We start from the raw sequence: 21,936 nt of genomic DNA, 5'->3' as shown, positions 1-21,936 counted from the left end.
ACTTATGTAACCATAAATAGTTATATTTTTGTAATTAAAAAAAAAAAAAAAAGATCAAAAGGATTAACAATGCAGATTTATTTTCACAGCCTTCTTTGATCATATTTACCAAGGGCACCAACAATTCTGACCACGTGTGTACCTTTTGGTTAGTGTCCAAATTCCAAATAAAAACAGAAAATATAATCAAGTATTTTTCATACTAAAAGTATTTATTTTACTGGATTTTTTTTTAACTAAAAAAAATAAATAACATTTTTAAATATCATGACACAGTGTATATGTGTGACTTACTACACCATAAAAATATATATATTTCCAAGATTAATGGAGTACGTTTTACAAGAAAATATTATTTCAGTTTTTATACATCAAATTTCCACATTTAATTTATTGTCTTGCCAAATTTGTAGAAATTGAAAATTGTAATTTCTTCATAATTATTGGGGAAATTTAGCAATTTCTACAAAATTCACACGAGACACATGGCATCTTAGTACATCAACAACGTGAAGTATTGTGTGTTGAGGAATGAGAGGAAAATGAGAGAGGCAGATGCAGTGGGCAGAAATGATGCACACAATGTACCATTTTGTTTCCACTCTTTCTCCATTATAATCAAGCAATTTTCTGGCACATAATTATGCATTGGGAGGCTGTTCAAAATCTGTCTTCTATCAGCACGACAATGAGACACATAAATGGAGACTGACCTCCTCATGGGGACAAATGGGATTTTTCTCAACGTGATCTCATGAGTATTTGAATGTAAAGAATACATCGTAAGAAGAATGGCATCTACGCTAATATTAGTCTCTTTCATTCATTCATTCAGATCCAGTCTGTATCCAGTCCAGATGGTGGATCAGCACCTAGAGACGGCCTCTACAGCCCTGAATGTCAGCGGAGACCACGTCAACTAGATGCGCCCCAGAGACAGATCCCCTGAAAAAGACCTCATCACCTTGATGACCATCAGCACAAGACCACGGGAACCAGACGAGTCCTCTGCACCTGTGATGCAGCCTGGAATTAAACCACGCCATGCTGATTATTGTCTTCTTGCATCATTGAAAAACTATTTTCCTGTTTGACTTTGTAAAGCTGCTTTGACACAACCAGTATTGTATAAAGCGCTATACAAATAAAGGTGACTTGACTTGACTATGCATTTTATGTAAAGTGTGATTCTACCACACATACATTTTCTTACGTTTGCATAGACAATAAAATGATTGACGTCATCTAAAACGTAAAATTTTGATGTATGAACAACTTTATAGACATAAACATATTATAATTCCTTCTGTGTGAATACATGGAATTAATCAGTTGATTCTAATGTATTTATGTTTTCATTTGCATTTGAATCATTTACTTAATATGAAATTATAGCAAATTTGCATAACAGAATGAAATGTTATAAAATAATTGCATAATGTTAAACCTGACTACACTTCAAAACCTTCAAATGAATAACATTTATGTAATTGTTTAACCATTACTTTCACATTGTTATTCGGACTACTTTGGTACTGCTTTTTGACATTTTAGCAATGAATAAATTATGAGTACACCTATCTGTTTGCATTTTTCTTTATATATTGTATATATTTTTAAGAAATAGTGTTAGGGTTAGGTTTAGAGTGAGATTAGCAGCTCAAAAGTACTATTTACAGTAGAAATACAAATAAATAAATTACGTCATCCCATTAACTCATGTTATAAGTGGGTGTCTCAGCTCTGTTGCTAAAATAAAATGTTCCTGTCTCTATCATTTTTTTCCCCTCTGGTTGGGATTCCTTGAATGTGTAACTGAGTTGCAATAGTGGAGGGTTTGCTTTGGCTTTGCTGCTTTGTTTCATTTCCATTTTCAGGAAGGTGACTAATGCACAGATGTTTCCAGAAAACACAGCAATGGACTGTTCAAATAGAGTTTCCAATTCGTCATGTCATTTTTCATCAGACCCTTGCGGTATGATAAGTGAGCATTTGGTATTTTGCTGTGCCCCAGTAATTCAAAACAGATGCTTATTTGCATTTGTATAGTGTATGTATTTGTATCTGAGCATTGTTAAATTATTTCAAGTTGTTTGGGCCTCATTCATTGAAAAAGGAATGGAATTATTCTTACGCAAATTCTTGAATGTTACATTTTAGGAGTCTGTTCTACAAAGACAATTGTTCTGCCCTGAAGCGTGTGGTTTATTTATTTATTTATTTTTAAATGATAAAATATTTCCTCTCATCTCAGTTAAATGTGTCACGGTCAACTATAAGTATAAGCCATTCATAGACTTCCTTTCTGAAGAGTCTAAACACAGCGACTCTCATTTGTCCCATTTTTTCACTTAGTCCTGGAGACAATTTGTTCTTAGTCCTGGAGACAATAAATCCATTTTATCCTTTTAAGATGTCTTGCTCCAAATGAAAGCAGTTCACAGTGAAAGATTTTAAAGATGAAACTGCCTGGATTTGATGTATGAATTATATATTACACATATTATATCTTTAATGCATTACACATAAGCAATTACATTTAGAAAATTAATATTTAACTTTGAATGCAAAGAAATATAAATATATGCATATAATACAAGCTTTAGAATATAAAAAGCTTTTACAACTGCTAAACGCACAAGTTTACTTTTAAGCTCTTTGTGACCCTATAGAAATGATTAACTGAATAAATTCAGTTCATTCACTTGCATTTATATAGTCAGATAATATAATATAACATTCTTCAACTTTCATGGCAGCCATGGTGTTTTTTCCTGCCTCATAAATGTGTTTAAAAGCATGATATTTTTCATAACAATCTTTTAATTTTCAGCACAAAATGAATTGTGCAGACTCTCGCGAGGAGTCTACACACACACACATACAGATATACAGACAGACAGATAGATTTATTTATAGAACCTAAAGGTTATTTATATTACATATTATCTGTATATATTTATATTTATTTTATTTCTTTAACTATAATTGTTCATGTGTAATGGACCGAGGGACTCTTTTGGACTCTTCTGTTGTAATGCTGGGTTAAATATAACCCAGCGCTGGGTTAAAAAGGGACAAAATCCAGCTATTGGGTTGTTTTGACCCAGCGGTTGGGTTGTTTGTTTGAGTCAAAACAATAGCTGGGTTTGTCCCTTTTTAACCCAGCGCTGGGTTATATTTAACCCAGCATTTTATCGGTTTGCAATCTCTTACCCAGAATATAATCCTAAAAAACCCTAAAACCCAACTGATCTAAAACCTACCTGGCTAAACCGGCTTCATGGGACTGGCCCCGTATAATTAGGGATAGAGATAAAAATCTGCAGGACAGTGTCCATTCCTGCTCTAGTATCGTATTAATAAAATATTTGTGTTCCTTGGGGGGAAAAAAATCACAATACAAGTCTGCTTAACGCAGGATGTCCGAACATGTCAACTTTTGGCTCAACCACCAGTGCGTCTTTGGTTGGGAAGTCCTGTTTGTTTAACCAACAGCAAAACCAGTTTGTATTTCTAAACTATATTTTCATTTCAAACACTAAAAGGTATTTGACGAGTGCTTCAATTCGATGACATCACCCGTCTCCACCGTTCCTTTGAAATTCCCTTTTCAGCTGTCAAGGAATGGCAAACGTATCTCTTCCCTGTCTTTGTTTCCTCTTCTAAGCTTTCAAATCCACACACAATTCTTCATTCGTGCGTCATTGTCCACTAAGCACTAAGTCCTGCCCTTTTTTCTCTTTGCCTTAATTCCTCTTTTTTATTTTCTCCGCTCCCCTGCACTTTCATGACCCAGGTCTTATGACTCACTGAGCTTTAAGTCGCTGGCCCAGCAGGCTCTTTCTGACAGCTTCATGACTTGTGGAAACAAATCTTTGTCATCCGCACTCTCCGCATTTTCCAGACTACAACTTTCCTTAAAGAGGAAGGAGGAGGCTAGGGAGATACGGAGAGATTCCCAGCAGCTGTTCTCTGCCTTCACAGTGGCTCAAGGATACGCCAGGGTGCTTTGTATGACATGTTACAGTAGATCTTTTTGTCCAGTGCTGACTCAGAGGTCAAGCGGGAAGATATCCGGTACATCCAGTAACCAGACATGGCACCTCTGAATGTTACAGTCAGAAATACAAGAATGAGGGGTGTTAAAGGGGTAAATGACCATTGGCAACACTGGATTTTAAAATAATTGGCTGTCAATACAGTAGAAAAAATATGACTAGAGAAAACTGAGAAAAAGAGCCGTTCCTATTTGCCTAAAAGGTAGGAAAGCCTCAACACCCATAATGCACTGGGCTCGATCCATCTGTTAATGAACGGGGAGACAAAAATGCGCAAGTATGATCTGTAGTTTTTATTTACATATACTACTGATCAGTTTTGGGGTTAACGCATTACAAGTAACGTAATCAGATTACTTTTTCCAAGTAACAACTAAAGTAATGCATTACTGTTAAATTTACATGAAAATATGTAAGTTACTTTTTTCAAATAATAATGCAAGTGAAACCTCTCCTGTCCCCATGTTACGAGAAATTGTGAGTGAGGTGCAGAAGCACTTCCTTCAGTCTGAGGCTTATTAATTTCACTTTAGGTGTGAAAGGGTCTTAATTTGCAGTTGCCAAAAAAATTTAATTTTTGGTGGGTTTTTTTTGTTATTAAAAATAAATAAGCCAGCCCAGCTCAGGTGACAAAAAGTAATGCAAAAGTAACGTAATGCATTACTTTTCATAAAAAGTAACTAAGTAACGCAATTAGTCAACTTTTATGGAGTAACTCAACATTGTAAAGCATTACTTTTAAAAGTAACACTGCTACTGACATTGTAACAATACCAAGTTGGTTTTGAAGAATGTTGGTAGTCAAACAGTTGATGGCAGCCACAGACTTCCATAGTATAAAAAAAAATACTGTGGAAGTCAATGGATACCGTCAACTGTTTGGTCACCAACCTTCTTCAATATATCTTCTTTTTATGTTCAGCAGAAGAAAGAAAGTCATACAGGTCTGGAACAACCTGAGGGTGAGTAAATGATGACAGAACTGTCATAGTCAGACCATCAGCAGCAGCTTTTCAGCCAACTGGCCATGTTCAAATTTTTATTTTTCATTTCAAGAAATCATGTTATTTTAGTGTTATTTTAGCACAGTCCAGTGTTATTTTAGTATCACTGATACACTATTATAGTTTTAGTAATAATACGAATTAGGTTTTATTCTAATATTGTCTTTATTTACATTTAATATTTTCTGTAGTTCCTTTATTTAATTTTAGTAATTTTGTTGTTTTTGTAATTATTATTATAATTTTTTTCCTTAGTCTTACTTATTTAAATGTTCTTTCTGTTCTCATGTCATATATGTATGTATGTATGTATGTATGTTTGTACCAAAAGCTCCTGAAAAACCACGACAAATTCCTTGCGTGTTTGCGTACACTTGGAGAAAAAAGCTCATTCTGATTCTGATTATTATTATAGTTTTTTATTAAGTTTTAGTTTTTAGCTTTTGTTTATTAAGTTTTAGTTATTTAGTACTTCAATTTAAACTAAATGAAAAATATTACATTGGCAACTAGCTGAAATAAAAGAAGTTTATTTTTTTTTATATATATTTTTATTTCAAGCAATTTATTTTAATGGTTTTAGTTTTAGTAAACGATAATAACCCTGAATTGGTGTCGAGCCATTGTTGAGAGCGATCATTCTGATTGGCTGTTCCGCTTAGTGAACCAGTGCACGAGAATAAAAAAACGGACGTGACGAAAGCAAGCAAACAACAAAGTCAAGAAGATACACACATCTTCACCTTACCTGAGCTTTACAATACGCAAATATTTTCATAATGACATGACTGTCTGGAATGAAGAAAATGAAGACCAACTAATCAACATGATTCATATTCAAAATGGTATATCTGCAGTTCAGCTTCATTTTCCATTTTTGAATGCTGAATACAGACTACTGCCATCTGCAGGTCTGGAGAGTTATCTCACGCATGGAGTCCTCCCATACCGACGCAGAACATATGCGAGTTGGCCATCAGCTATAGTCTTTGCAGAGTGTTCAAGCGCAACTTTTTGGCCCAGATGCAGGCCATAGGCTTGGTGTGTCATGACCTTTACTAACCTGCATCACTGAGAGATCAATCATTCTGTGACCCTTGAAAACAAACGAGTAATGGATGAGGTCATGCATTCAGCTAACTCAAAACAAAGCCTCAGTAGGTGTTGCTAAGGTTATGTTTAGATTTCATTGGGGGTTTCAACTCCTTCTATTAATACTTAAGCAAGAAATACAATGGTTTCTGGAATTGCTTAAATCAGTAAAATGTTTATGTAAATACTGGATGCTGTTCTACTTCAGAATCCCATGCTTTTCCATGTGTTGGCTCTTATTTTACACTGTCAGCATTTGTGTGTTATTTCCAGCCTCATTCCTCAAACACTGACATGTTTGGACAACAAATTCATCTGTTTTAGAATTATGTGACATGTGGCATAAATCAATTACAAAATGTAACTTATTATGGTAGTAATTATTATTAACAGGGCCATGTGTGTGGGATATGTCATACTGATTCACACTGATTAAATTTAATCACATTATTTCAAATATGTGACTATGTTTAGTACGTAATGATAAACTTTTTTTAAAGAAGTTTTACTTTTTCATCTGAATATTATTTACATGACCCCATTTCATCACCATCAGCACAAATAAAAAGCAAGAAGACTGACTAGTTAAGGATGTTATCAAGCTATTTTATGCAGATGTTCATCCCCATAATTCTCAACCATGTTTTGTACATGTTGAATGATTTTCTGTGATTTATTACAAGGCACACCAAAACGTACTATTGTAATCAGTGTTGGGGAAAGTTACTTTTAAAAGTAATGCATTACAATATTGCATTAAAAAGTAACTAATTGCGTTACTTAGTTACTTTTTATGGAAAGTAATGCATTACATTACTTTTGCATTACTTTTTGTCACCTGGGCTGGGCTTGCTTATTTATTTTTAATAACAAAAATCCCCAAAGTTATATTTCTGGCAACTCTAAAGGCCCTTTCACATCAAAAGTGAAATTAATAAGCCTCATCCTGAAGGAAGTGTCTCTGTTTCTGCACTTACTCCCCATTTATTATTTGAAAAAGTAACTCATATATTTACTTGTAAATTTAAAAGTAATGTGTTACTTTACTAGTAACTTGAAAAAAAGTAATCTGATTACGTAGCTTGCTTTACCCCAACATCAAAAGGCTAAAAAGGTCTCTTAAGCCATAAAACCCCAAAGATCATGCATGATTCTACGCAGACGCTACAATTGTAATACTACCACAGTGTACTCAGTTATTTATTCAATTTATTGTATAAGCACATTAATTCCAGTCTTGCTGTGACAGGGCTAAAATAACATAGGGGTTAGTTATTATAAAAGCTGTTGATACTTGAGAAGGCTATAACCACATTTTAGCATTAGTGGTAGTAGTTAAACAACCAACCACTGAAAAAACTCATATTTGTTGACTTGTAAACTGAATGTCATGGGGGGCACATATATATATGGTGATATATGGCAGTTGTAACCCTGGTGGGAAAATATGATTTCTTGAAAGTAAATATAAAAACTTCCCTTTGGCACAAATGACAGGTTACTGAGAATAAACCAGTAATGATTTCTCTTGAATCTTAAATCTTGTTCTTGAATCTAAACTGACATGCACATTTGATTTAACTGGAAGAACCCGCTTTTTTTTCTTGCTTTTTTGTTACATGGGTTATAAAAGTTTAAAGAGGCAGCACATTTTTTTGGCTATACATGAACTGTCTTATTTATAATGTGTCATGCATTTTTTCCAATTTATCATCTATGCATCTCTCAACTGAAACTGCAACTAATAACATATGATTTGCTTTATTTTTTCCATCTAAACATAATAGTGTGAACAAACTGCTATAGTAGTTCTAAAACAGTTTCCACAAATTTGCATAAAATGTCTCTTTATTGTTTTTGAATTTAATATATGTTTAATACAAAATCTCAAGAAGAATATGGTTCAATATGATTCTGGGTGGCGTGGTCCAAGTAACTGCATTTCCATCCAAACACACGGAAAACAGTCTGTAATCAGTTTCCACGCCCTGCTCCAGTACATCCATGCACACTGGAATGAAATGGTGCTTATCGTGATTCGTGCCAGTGCACAACTCATTTCAAAAGCACAGACTAATACAAATGACTCATTGTCATGTGCTAAAGGTCACATACCAATAGATACGGGGGGCCATGTTTTTGCATTTACAATGCTGTCACATGACCTTCACAGGGCCATCTATGCAGGCCATAAAAACACCTATGAAGACAGCAGAGGTCAGATGTTGACAAAATGTAGAATTTTGTTTTTACTCTAGTCATGTAGATTTAGTGGTGTAAAAAATAATTAGGCAGAAGGTTTTGAAATGCGATCAGCTGTGGAGGAAAACTAAAGTAGTCTCTAAAGTTCCCAGTCAAAATGCTGAGTAAAAACAACCCAGAGTATCCTTAAATAAATTTACTACTCCTATGTGAATGTACCACTTGATGTCAAAAGATGATATATGAGCAGGTCTACCAAGAGGTCAGGGCTTTTCCAAATAACAAGAGCAGCTTGCTCAGAGAACACACACCAAATATGGCAAGATGTAGCATATGATGCCTCTGGGTGAATCTCACACTCGCACACAAAAATTCTGTTTGTGTGAAAAGGATTGTCTTTTATCATATTGTCATTTCAATGGCATAGCCTGGCATACTGACGACTTAAACTTTTTGGGAGAATGATGTTGGGAGAATGAAGTTTCCTATGGTTGCGTAAAAATGGAACGGCACTATCAACACACAGTTTGTTTCTGTTCTGTCAACACAGAATTGACTGTCTCAAGGACCAGTGAGGTCTGACGCAGTGCCTCACACACACGTTCGAGCTTACGTACTAAGCATATTTAATGCACACTATAAACGCGGTTTACTTGCATGCCGGGTTATTGGTTTGCATGTAAACCGGGACAACTGGTTATTTCAATAAGCTTGATTTTTGTGAGTTATCAGTATATTGGTGTGCATGTAAACATGCTCGTTGTTTTGCTTTTTTCATGTGTACTCCTCTGATCACGATCTGCCACGCCTGTCGCATGCTTTAATTTATGATGGGCAGCATCTCCTATGATCAGGGCCTAAAATTAACATTCGCCAAGCACCAAATGTGATTAAAAAATGGCGTTGGCAAGTATATTAAACAGTGTTACTCGCCAATTGGACAGTAACTTTTTTTATGTTAATTCAATAATGCCTGAGAACATGATATGGTTTAGCAAAGATTGCATTGTAATTACATATAGATTTTTTTTATTGATTTTTTTTGTCTTTTGCGACCTACAAGAATATGACGTGTGAATTGTTTGTGTGTGTGTATTCTATTAATCAATATTAGAGCCCGATCGATATATCGTTTTGCCGATTTTATCGGCCGATATGAGCCTGTCGCAGATATGCCGCGTTCGCGAGATAGTGACACCAGCCAAACTTTTCACTTCAGTAAAGAGGTATCTTGTTCAGGCAGAAGCATTCAAGAGGTGTCTTCACGACTCAGAGTCAAGCGTTGTCTTAACAGTAAGTTGCTAACTAATTTGTGCGGTGGTGGCTTGAGTCTGTTGAAAGGTGATTTAGCGCTACGCTGTCACCTAGTTGGTGAGACGCGATGCTATTAAGCAGCGATTCTTAATCCTGGTCCTCGCGACCCCCCGCTCTGCACATTTTGTATGTTTCTCTTACCACTTCAGACATTTGTTCTATTCAACTGTGAGTGCCCTGCGAAGTGGACTTCACGGGATATCCTGCCATGATTCTGAAGGGAACGTACATGTTACATTCAAAGGGCATTAAAGTGCGCGAGACGTGAATTTAAATAGTATTTATTTACAGATGTAGGCTATATAATGTCACACTTCTCTGTTCACTTCTCAGTTTTGTCTGTGTGTGAAGACAGTAGCGTAGCGCAAATCTGTCTCTAATCCATATTAATAATCATTATTACAATATAAAGAGCAACAATCAACAATAACAATTTTGTCATGAAATTACAGCCCTACACTATAAAAAAATATTTTTTTAACATTTTATTATTACACTGTTGTGTAACTACACGTATGCCACCTTTGAGCAGCATTAAGTAGTCTATGTGAATAAACATGCCATGTTAGATGTAGCTTCTGTTCCACCACTTAAAGATGACTTTTGATGTTGATAAAATTCTATCTGTAAAAGTCTACAGTATTCTGACTAATTGAATTAACTGGTTAACTTTAAGTATTTGACATAAAAGACAACACAGAAGGTATTTAAAAAAAATTAACCTTTCCAAGGCAAAAAAAAAAAAACCTTACCCCAGTGGGCAAATATTGCTCTTTAATAGAAAAGTTAATTTCTAACCTTGCTAAGAAGCAATATCAGCATGCATGCATGACTCCCTTCATCATCATATTACATTTTAATTGATTATATTAAATAGGAAAAAAAAGCAAAAGTTTGTTAATGGGGATTGTTAATGGATTTCTTTTTTTCTCTGTGTACAGTGTATTATAAATGAGAGATTGAAAAATTGTGACATATTATAAATCATTCCATTGGTCAGGCAGAGCCTTGGACCAGCCTTGCACCAAACTCACACGATTGGTTGAGCCAGTGTTGTTATGTCTGGCCTAGACGGCTCGCTCAAACAAAGAGTTCACAATAATATCGCTATCTGTACAGAAATTCCACCTTTAGGTATTACTGACCGTCCTGGATTACATAATAAAACACTTATAGAAGTTCACGAGCACTCAGGCATTTTTCAAACTCTCAGAAAAAAGGTACAAAAGCTGTCACCGTTGTGGTACCCTTTTCAAAAGGTACTAAGATGTACCATTTAGGTACTAATATGTACAGTTTAGGGATTAATATGCACCATTCAGGGGTTAATAAGGCACAAAAGTGTACCTTTTAAAAAGGTACCGCCCCAGTGACAGCTCTTGTACCATTTTTTTCTGATAGAGAAGGAAACAGATGTGCATGTCGTCTCATATCTTTGCACCATGTGGATGTATGGAGAGTAAGGCAGATATACCTGCTGATGGCCAACACAAGCTGATCTGTGCAGGCTTTAATGCGGTTCTGAGCCTCCATGTGTGTCATGGTCTCTGTGCTTTCTCCATTGATGGCTAGGATGGTGTCTCCAGGGCACAAGTTGCCCAGCGCTGCTTTACTCGCAGGTGTTATCTAACAAAAGCCAAACAGAAAAGAGGTTAAGGAAGCACCACACCCAAGACAAACACTGCAGCGCCTGCAGCCAAAGGTACCATTACTGACTGACTGGAAACCATCTGTGAGACAAAGCCAACAACTAGACCAATGACATATGATCAGTCACAAACTTGACTAATGTGAAATGTAATGACTATTCATTGTGATGCATCCACGCTTATGATGCAGCTCCATAGTTATTGTAGCTCTGATTAGTTAGCTTTTTTGACTCTATAAGTTGCAAGACCTTGCCTGTCAAAATTCAATTCATATTGCTTGGCGTAAATCTCACAATGTCTAAATCATTTCATCCTCCCCATAAAAAAATAAAAAAACATTTTGCATAAAGATCCAAATTTCCCCCATAAATGCTCATTACTTTAATGTGGGATAAAACTTATTACGCTAACATCAATAAATAAATAAAGAAATAAATAAAAAGATCAAAACATTATTGCAATGCGAAAAGAAAACTCATTTTCATCACTACAACTTAATACAGCAATTAAAAACATCTTGTCAAAACACTTTTTTTTTTTACTATTAAAAAAGCATTAATTACATTTAGTACAACAATCAGTACATTTACTGTAAGTACTGTGTAAGGGTATTATGCATTATCTGGGAATGAAACCAATGACCTTGGTGTTGCAAGCACCATGTTCTCTTTATTTACATTCAATATTTTTGGACAGAAGTTCACCAGTATTCTGTCAAATAAAAGCTCAAGGATTTGAAATGTTATAAGATTGAGTGCTTGAAAGAACTTTAGACATAAACAGTAGTATTGTAGTGTGAAATAAAATTGTTATAATTATTATCACATTTTTTATTTTTACTTTGCAGTAAAAATTTACAACAATATATTTGTCTTCATTTTTTTTATAATTAGTATTAAAACATACTACTACTACTACTACTAGTACTACTACTACTAATATATATATATATATATATATATTAATATTTTATCAAATAAAAACAAAACTTACTAAAAAAGATGAAATATTTTATCTGTTTACTTGCATGTCATGTGACCATTAACTGTTATCTGAGAATTCAACATGTCATTAAATTATTAAAATATTAACCTAAAATCTCAAGGGATATATCAAGTAAATATTTTACATATACATATACATTTTACAACATAAAATGTTTGGGAACCCCTGCACTATATTGTACACTAGAAGTGTTCTGAGGTTATAAGAGTACTGTGCACGGAACCATGTGAAAAAGTCTTTATTAATCAATTTTCTGCCTCTTCCACCATGATTTGCGTGGAAAGGATTAAAAGTTGCTGGTGTTTTACTGCCACTAGTGGTATTTCAGCTGGAAACTGCAGTGAATTGTAAGTATAGGTAAGTTTTTCCAATGAGCCTATGTTGGATTTTTTTTTTCCTTTACAGTAATGATTTTTTTTTTTTTTCTGACAATGGGGAAGGAAATAATGAAGTCATGAAAGGAACATCATAATGCCAAAGATCTTTATAATAAAAATGATTAAAAAAGGCATATAAACTATGTAAAACAAAGTTTCTTGCCTTTTCTTTTGATTTTATGGAGAAATATTTCTAGACAATGGTTTTAATGACAAGCAGTTTTCATGAGAAGCAAGAACCACAATATTCTTTTTTTAAAAGTACTTCAAACAATTACAGTAAACAATTGCTGAATTCCTTCAAAAAGGCATTTATGTGTTAGACTTCCGTTGCTCATATTCTCTACACATGACAAATATATACAAATGTTTTGTAGTAAATAATATTTATTTTCATTTCATTAAATTTTAAAAGATTGATTACATTGTTAAAGTTTTATTAATTTGTTTAATTAGACACCATTGTTTTTATGATACATTTGTATTGAATCATAAAACACAGAATCCAGGAATAAAATAAAATGGAAAACTAAATTTAGTGGAAAATAAAACAGATTTCATGGCGGCCCTAAATTAAAAGGGAGCTCTGTGGAGTTTAATTGTGAACAAACAAATGATCTTTATTCATTCTCAAGGTCTAAGAAACATGTGGAGTATTTCCTTCCCCATTAATGCTAAATGAATATTGTGATAAATACTGACATTGTATGATATAGAAAAAAATAAATTGTGATAATATTTTTGGCCATATCGCCCGGCCATATTTAAAAATAATCTAAAATTCTTTGATACTGAGATACAGTTACTAAGATCCACTATAACTACATACTGTGTAGATACAATGAAGTTGAAGTATTCAGAGACCTCTAAATGTCGCACAAAAGCCCAGTTTAGACGTTAAGTCAGGAAATTGCCTGAAATTGTTCCTAAGTGCAGGACACTTGACTTAAGCACCGAGGGCTGTTGTTACGAGTGGGATTTAGCCTACCTCAAAGTCATTAACTGCATGACTATATATCAGCAAACAGCCTATAATAAGCCAAGCACATATGTACAACCCTAAATATTTAGCAAACGGAAGCTCCTGACCTACTAATAAGGCTAATTCATCCCATTTAACAAGCTTCATTGCCTGTCCTGAGTCATCCTAAAACACATGGGCCTGGTTTCACAGACAGGGCTTAGACTAAACCAGGATTAGGCCATAGTTCAATTAGGACATTTAAGTAATTTTTCATAAACGTGCCTTAGAAAACACATTACTGGTGTGCATATTGAGACAAAACAAAGGCACTGATATATTTTAAGATCAGTCAGTGCAAGTTTCTTTCAGTTGACACAGCTCAGATTTACATTTTAGTCTGGGATTAGGCTTAAGCCTTGTCTGTGAAACCGGGGGATGGTGTTTTATCTTGAAACATTTTGGTTTACCCTGCTTTGACAATTACTAGTTACAGAGGACAAATCATGCGATGTGACCTTACACTGTCAGAAAAAAGCTACAAAAGCTGTCACTGGGGCGGTACCTTTTCAAAAGGTACAACTTTGTACCTAAAGGGTCCATATTGGTACCTAAAGTGTTCATATCAATACCTAAAAGGTACAAAAGTGTAATGCCCTAATGCCCGTCCGGTAAAGCGTTTTATTTATTTAGGGTGCGCTGCAGGCCTGCTTGTAATAAAATAAAATGTAAAATACACAAATAACATTAAGATGTTATTTAACTTGTGTTTCTGAATAAATAAAGCAGTAATTGATGTCATAAAATTATGAGTCTGTTAAGGTTACAACTGCACCTGTCTGAAACAAAAAGCAGACAGCAGAGATTGATTTATTAGTTTCAAAGCTTTCAATGTACTGTCACTATAAAAATAACTTTAATCATTTAGTTCTGACAAGTACGTTTTTGATCAAAACGAACCAAATTAAAAAATAATTTGTTTATAATCTCTACACAGGAGAAACTTGGTGTTGTTTTCAAACAAAAGGAAATATATTGACTTCGGCTATCGGTCAAAATGAGTTCAAAAATATAAGCATATCAGATATCGGCAAAAATCCAATATCATGCATCCCTACTTAAAATGTTTAATGATTATAATGGGAATTCTATGAAAAAAAAACATGTATACTAGGGTGCTAAGAATGCTTGGTTCACTGAAAACTCACTGAAAATTGGATATAAAGAGTGAAAAATGTTGTTTTCAATGTACCACAATGTCATAAGCGGTTTACAACAACCTATCCTGAGCACAACTGCTTCCAGACCAAATGCTTCACATTTGTGATAAACAGAGAAAAATCAATCATTACTCTTAAATTCTTATGACACAAAGTTCCAAAAAACACTTTAGTATAGAGCAGCTGTTGTAAACCGGTTTACCTTCAGGATCCAGATTTCACACTGAAGTCCCAAAGAATAACCAAATATGCTTACCATGCAACAGTGAATCATGCTTTCGTTGTGGTCAGCACAAACCATGTTTATCTTTGTTGCAACTGAACCCGTGTTTACTGTAAACTGGAACATATTTTGCTGAACGTTTGTTATTTTGTATTGTTTTTCAAGGATGGAGGCACGTCACGCAACCTGTCAGTGCTCGCATCTGCCTAGCTTCTACCTTGCGACACATGAATTTGCACTAAAATTGCATTGAGTTTTTTGGGCAATCATTGTTTGAGTAGGCAATCCTTGGCATTTTAGCATTGTTTTTTCCCTATCGTCCATGACCCTGTCTGAATAGAGCAGCGACCCATTTTTTTTCAGTTGCAACCGACCAGTTGTATAGAGCATTTGAACAGACATTCAACTTTAACAGTGTTGCTTGGCAAAACACCCATGACGCTGAACAATTGTGAACTTTGATGAGTCCTGTGTTTGAAAATCTCCTATTTGCTACTTAATCTCATTTTGAATAATGTCACATGGCTTCCTGGAATGTGGCTATGCTACGAATGCAGAGCTGAACGACTGTGGACAATGAGCTGCAGCGTGCCAGCATTACTGCATGCCCTTACAGAGCAATAACAAGAGGAAGGCCCTGGATGCAATAAATTAATCCTGTGAAATCCCCAAGGGAGCCAGCCAGACATTGAAGATTAACAGAGTAAATATGTTTCTAAGACGGTGCATGCTTAACCGGTTCGGACAACTTTAACATTTATCGTAGGAATGAAAGATTCAGATCTTTTCAGTTATTTTGAAGTGAAGACTTGGGAAAGAGTAGTGAAACATTGCCTTCTGTATGACACAGGGCTGTGAATTCCTGTGAATGGATGGCCACATTTGTCAGTCTGGACAAGTGCTGACAATTTGTTATGTATTGCATTGGGCAGTGATTCAGTCAGCTTTTACCTCACCATTCTCACATCCACCAGGAAAACACCAAATGTTCAACCCATTAGCTCAGAAGCAAAGGCATTTTACAACAAGCCGATGGCTCGAGGTTGTGGAGACCCTTTTGCTATTGTAACTGCAGATTTAAAAACAACGTCTTTATATTACCAATGCATCTGCCACATTATCTGAATCAGCGGTCCACATTCGTTTGACTAAAACTGCATCTTGGGTTGTGTTTAAACTTTTCCACTTGGGAGGTTTTCCATTTTTGAATCTGGAAAAAATGGCTATTTTGGCAACAGACAACTTAACATCTGCAACCCTAACAAGACACTTAACAAAACCTGTGGCTGACCTGTTAATTTCAGCATGTACTGGGAAACCACAGTGCCAGATGAAAACCTTCAGGATGTGATTGCAAAATATCCAAAGCTGAGCCTTCACTTTACCCGTTTCATACTCAAGCCTGTGGTGCTGATGAGCCTTTCACCAGCTTTCAGTACGATCAAGCTGCTATCTTTACAAGTTGCAGATGTTTTGTTGGCCTGCACAACATCAAAACTGATCAACGCAGGGTTCTTACTCTGGCTAGGGGTTATTTTATTTGTATAGGATCTGGATTTGGATTTTTTAGCAGCTCCAATAAACAACTAGAAAACTGCACCTGCATCCACTCTATTTATTTATTCACTGGACGGGTGGATGGATGGTTGGAGTAGACTAAACATCCACGACCATTTCATATCACAGATAAAGAAAGCCCTGGCTGGCTGTAAATATTAATTGGTGAAAACCAGCTGCCGCTTTTCTAAGGCAATGTAAGTGGAAGGCAGCTGAATAAGATTTCTTCTGGCATAGACATTTACTGACCACAAATGTGCAGTAAATGATAGCGTATGTCGAGCATGATTCAGCTTTTCATTTATTTGAGAAGCATCGAAGTCAGTGCCCAAAGAAATGTTAAAATCACAAAGGAGATCTCCGAAATATCTTGAATGTTTCTCATAGACCTCTCCTTGAAGTGACAATTTGCCCCAAAATCTAAATTCTGTCATCGTTTACTCACCCTCATGCCATTCCAAACCTTCTGTTGAACACAAAAGAAGGTATTTTGAAGAATGTGGTTAAATGGTAGCCACTGACTTCCATAAAAAATACTATAGAAGTCAGTTGATATTGTCAACTGTTTGGTTACAAACATTCTTCAAAATATCTTCTTAAGTGCTCAGCAGAAGAAAGAAACCCAGCGTTATGGTGAGTAAATAATGCTGTCATCATTTTCATTTTTGGATGAACTTTCCCTTAAAGTCTCCTGCTTTTTACATTTTTCTCCTCAATCTCTTGACTGAGCCCAAATTGTCAGAGGTTTTAATATGAACTCAAACATTTAGACAAAATGATCTGACCAGTGCTATTAATTTGACAGCTACATGCTTAAACTGTAAGTCAACAACTGTCTCGTGTTTCTCCTGTTATTTCTCTTGAGATTTTAGAGATGATGTTGATATTTCAATGGAACCGACCCAAGAACCCAAGAGCAACTAGTATGTTTGCCTGACACAGCGGTGTGAACAACAAAATCAGGTCAAATTAAAATATTGAAGTTACAGAGTGGGAGGCAAATGCGAAGACGGTCACTATCTTTACTTACTGTAACCGAACAAAACAACGTAAAATAAAAAAAGAGTTGGTAAGTAGTTCATAGAGACGTAAACCCAAACGTTCATGTTACATCGTTACAGTGAAGTAGCGCGTGAAGAGGCCCTCGCCTCACTGTGAAAGAGTTCATCATTAAAGAGAAAAATAAGAAAAGACGTACTTTTGAAATGGTGAGCGGTGTGCTGAAGTCCCGTCCACCCACCAGACGAAAACCCCACGGCGAGGGACCGGTGAGAGTCACAGTGTGAGACATATTTGATTCAAACAGTATCCACAGCAGAAAAACTGCGCTCTCCTCATTCACTCTTTAAATAAAACTAGTGCTGTCGAGTGAGGAGGAGCAACTCACAGCGCTGCAGGGGGAGGAACAGCGCCGCTATGACAACCATACACAACTTCACACCAGACACACAACTCATTCAGAACCATATGCAAATTAACATCATACACAATGAAACCTTTTTAGGACGAGAAAGATTTAAAACCCAAAACAGCTCAACTGCTTTTAAGTGACGCTCTTAAAAATAAAGCACATGTGGTTCATTGAAGAACCTTTTTATTCCACAAAAGGTTCTTAAACACATTTCATTACACCAAATACACAAAATAATGTTCTTTTTAGCAGCATCATATGACCCCTTTAAAGAAGTGTAGCTCCGCCCCTTTTCAGCGCTGAGCTCATTGTCTTCTGTCTTCTGTTTTTATTTCCACAGCGTGAATGTCGTACGTATTTATGAATGGCATTTGTTTTAACATCCGCATCGAGCATTACAATGCTCATGATAACGTTCGTTAACTCTTCAGTAAGTAAACCAACTTTACATTGTATTGGTTATTTATTTGATAGGGACAATGCATGTTAATGAACATTTGTAGTAGCCTAATACAAAATGTAAACAAGCCGGATTATAGCAACATTGCTAATTTACATACACACAAAGACACAAACTCAAATACACATAGGCTACACTACATAAAAGACTTAAGACCCCAACACATATTTAAAATGTCTAAATAAAATGTTTACACAACTGATTCGTCATAAGCCAATGTTTAAAATGATCTTTAAAGGTATGATAAGTAGAACATGTCTTATTGACTGCGGTAAGCTATTCCAATATTTACTCCCTATTACAGACAATACTTTCTGTCCAAAAGATGTTCGCTTATATGGCACCTCACAGTCCCCTCTAATAATAGACCTATAGTACCAATACTACAATCTGTCCTTAGGTTTTATACATTCATTTAACGGAGGGGGAGCAAGCCCATACCAGACCTTATAAATAAAACAAGCATATTTAAAAAATTTAAAATTTTCAAAACTCAATAGATTGTGTGTGTGTTTTTTTTATTTTTATGTTACAGTAATGAAATGACAAGGGTTTTTATCTAACACTATTATCGCCTTCTTATACAATGATTCTATTGTCTTTAGGGTTGTGCCACTTATAAATGACCAACAAAAAACCATACTCAATATGTGAAAATATCATTTAGTGTAAATACAACCTAGAAGCACCGACTGTCAAAAATGACCTAATGTAGGCTACTTAAAATTCTTTAAATTAAACTTGACAATATTAGACAACTTTTTCACGTGACTCTTTCAACGGAAGTTCAAAGACAAAATTCTAAAAATGGCTATAGTAGGAAGTATAGTGGTCTATAGGAGGAAAAAAGCATTATGTTTGCCATTGTTATTTTTCTTTCTTTCTTTTTTCCCCCATTTTGTGTGGCATCATTTACACTTTGACTTGTTCACTGTACTCCAGACAATAATTGTAAATAAGACACACAAAATGGTCAGCAGTGTTCATATGAATGAATCACGGCATATTTATCCAACATGACCAACCTAACTTGAGACAAAAAAAAAAGTCTCATTAGTTTGGTCACGCTGCAATAAAACAGCCAACCCCCACATGCATAATCCTCACCTTTCTCAATAGTTTTATCTTTGCAAACATCAGTCAAACCATAAGGTTAAAGTCAACGCTGTTCGTATCCATCTTCCTTGACCTCAGCTCTCCAGAACATTGTTTTTCCAAACAACTATCCAATTGGCGGAAAGTCAAAATGAATAATTTGCTTTACAGTATGAGATTTGGAATGCTAATATAGATTTCATAACCAATTCCTGAAGGCAATGAACATACTGGAGAAAATTAGACTGTTTAATTCATGTCGTTAGCATAATGCTATATGGAATATTAGTAGCAGATGTGTTTGCAGATGACGCTAGTGCAATCATGTCCAACCTCTGAGTACAGTAGGCTTATATGTGCTTGAACACACGCAGGGAGAGCCGGGTGGAATAGAAAAAAGATCAAATGTAGGGGCTATTCAAAGACTTTACATACAAGAAAAATATAATATCTATTCTTCAAAGTTGAAGTAACGCATTTTGACTTTTCATGAATAGCATATTGTGTTTGACAGATGGTCCTGTTTAATACTTAATAGTGTTGTGTGTTAAAAAAGGAGTTGATGCAAGTCACATATGCAGAGCAAGTGATGAATACTCTACAACAAACAGCCTTGGGCTTTTCATTGGTTGATTCTGTGCTTCCTACCTCATTTCCACCTCATGCTCACAGCATGTGACACTGCCTTGGACTTGAGTGGACTGATTGCTGCTCCGTTTTGACTTATAATAGCCTTCAGAATGGAAGAAAGTAGGTACAAAGTGCAAGGAACCCTTGTGAAACAGAAGTGCACTTTAGCATACTATTAAAACGAATGCTTAATAAACTTTAAAAATATGGTAACACTTTAGTTTAGGGACCGATTCTCACTATTAACTAGTTGTTTATTAGCAAGCATATTACTAGCATATTGGCTTCTTATTAGTTCTTATAAAGCACATATTAATGGCTTATTCTGCATGACCATATTTTAGATCCCTTATGGAAGAATTACTGTTGTGTAAAGTGTAATGCCAAATATACTGACAAGCATTTATAATACACTAAAATATGCTTATGTAATTTTATTGATATAAATAGTTATCATTACACATTTGTAATGATGAAGTTGCAATTTATTACATTTAAAATATATTAAAGGGGTCGTATGATAAGATTTCAAGTTTTCCTTTTTCTTTGGAGTGTTACAAGCTGTTCGTGCACAGATAAGATCCCTGAAGTTGCAAAGACTAAAGTCTCAAAACCAAAGAGACATTCTTTATCAAAGTTAAGACTCTGCCACGCCCCCCTAAAACGGCTCGTTCTAACACGCCCCCACATATCTACCTCACTATGTGGAAATATTTGCATAATGTGGCCCAAATGTGCAAGGAGGGGGCTTTGTAGAAAACGAAGCGTTTGAGAGAGGCGGGGCATAGAGGACCTACAATAATGTACAGTATTTCAAAAAGAATGTGTTTTTTGAACATTAAAGCATGTCAACATATTCTGTTACACCAAATACACCAAATAATGATCTTTAAAAAAGCATCATATGACCCCTTTAACTTTAAATGTGTAAAAATTCTGAACTGCTGAACTATCCACTGCAGCTTTCTTATTTTATTTATTTTATTTGAACAATGTTATGACCTTGGCCTCCTATAGCCCCACAATGGTTTATACGGTTTGACATCCAAGTAGGGTTCACACATGGGAGCTGATGGTCTGCGAGATGATAACATGTAAAGTTCCTATGAATCATTGACAAACGCATACAAACATATGGAAAAGAGAGGAACCTGGCATGGGAAAAGAGGGTATCGGATCAAAGGTTTAAGATTAACCAGAACAGTCATAAATGCTTACAAACCATGACTCCTTTGTCAGGTCCTGACAGAACAAGGGCTGAATCTGCTCAGGACGCTTCAGAAGGCTTTGCTGATTTGGCTCATTTGATTTGGTTTTCAGCAACAAATGAGAGTATAATTCTGCACCCTCACCTTTGAGATAACGTTTTCTTTTATCATTGACCATTTATGACTGCGGTTTAAAAAAGGTCAACATTAGATACACTTCAGAACATAACAAATATAGAGAGATTTTGTAGCTTCTTACTAAACATTGCTGAAATCATAGGCATTAAAAACACTGTATCAATCATTACCACACAAATGATGTCATGCCTATTATTATTCCACTCCCATTTAACACAAATGGATGTCACTTTACACAGACATTCAGCTTCACAATAGAGAGCTTATAAGTGTTCTAGCCGAGGGCAAAGTCGAGTCAACACAAGGCCAAGCTTGTTAATACATACAGT

The 21,936-nt window shown here is 35.4% G+C and overlaps 1 protein-coding gene across 1 annotated transcript in view; it reads right to left on the bottom strand.

Moving 5' to 3' along the window:
• pdlim4 (PDZ and LIM domain 4) overlaps positions 1-18,033 on the bottom strand; it is a 41,418-nt gene extending 23,385 nt beyond the window's left edge. Inside the window, exons 1-2 of the mRNA XM_016522272.1 lie at positions 17,864-18,033; positions 11,148-11,299 (exon numbers count right to left, since the gene is read on the bottom strand). Coding sequence (XP_016377758.1) covers positions 11,148-11,299; positions 17,864-17,956 — 245 coding nt within the window. The 5' untranslated portion in view covers positions 17,957-18,033. The remainder of the gene's footprint in view (positions 1-11,147; positions 11,300-17,863) is intronic.
• Positions 18,034-21,936: the final 3,903 nt, after the last annotated feature.

This window comes from Sinocyclocheilus rhinocerous, unplaced genomic scaffold, assembly GCF_001515625.1.
Source record: "Sinocyclocheilus rhinocerous isolate Xijiao unplaced genomic scaffold, SAMN03320098_v1.1 scaffold1967, whole genome shotgun sequence".
Classification (NCBI taxonomy): domain Eukaryota; kingdom Metazoa; phylum Chordata; class Actinopteri; order Cypriniformes; family Cyprinidae; genus Sinocyclocheilus; species Sinocyclocheilus rhinocerous.
This window is presented reverse-complemented; position numbering and strand designations above follow the sequence as displayed.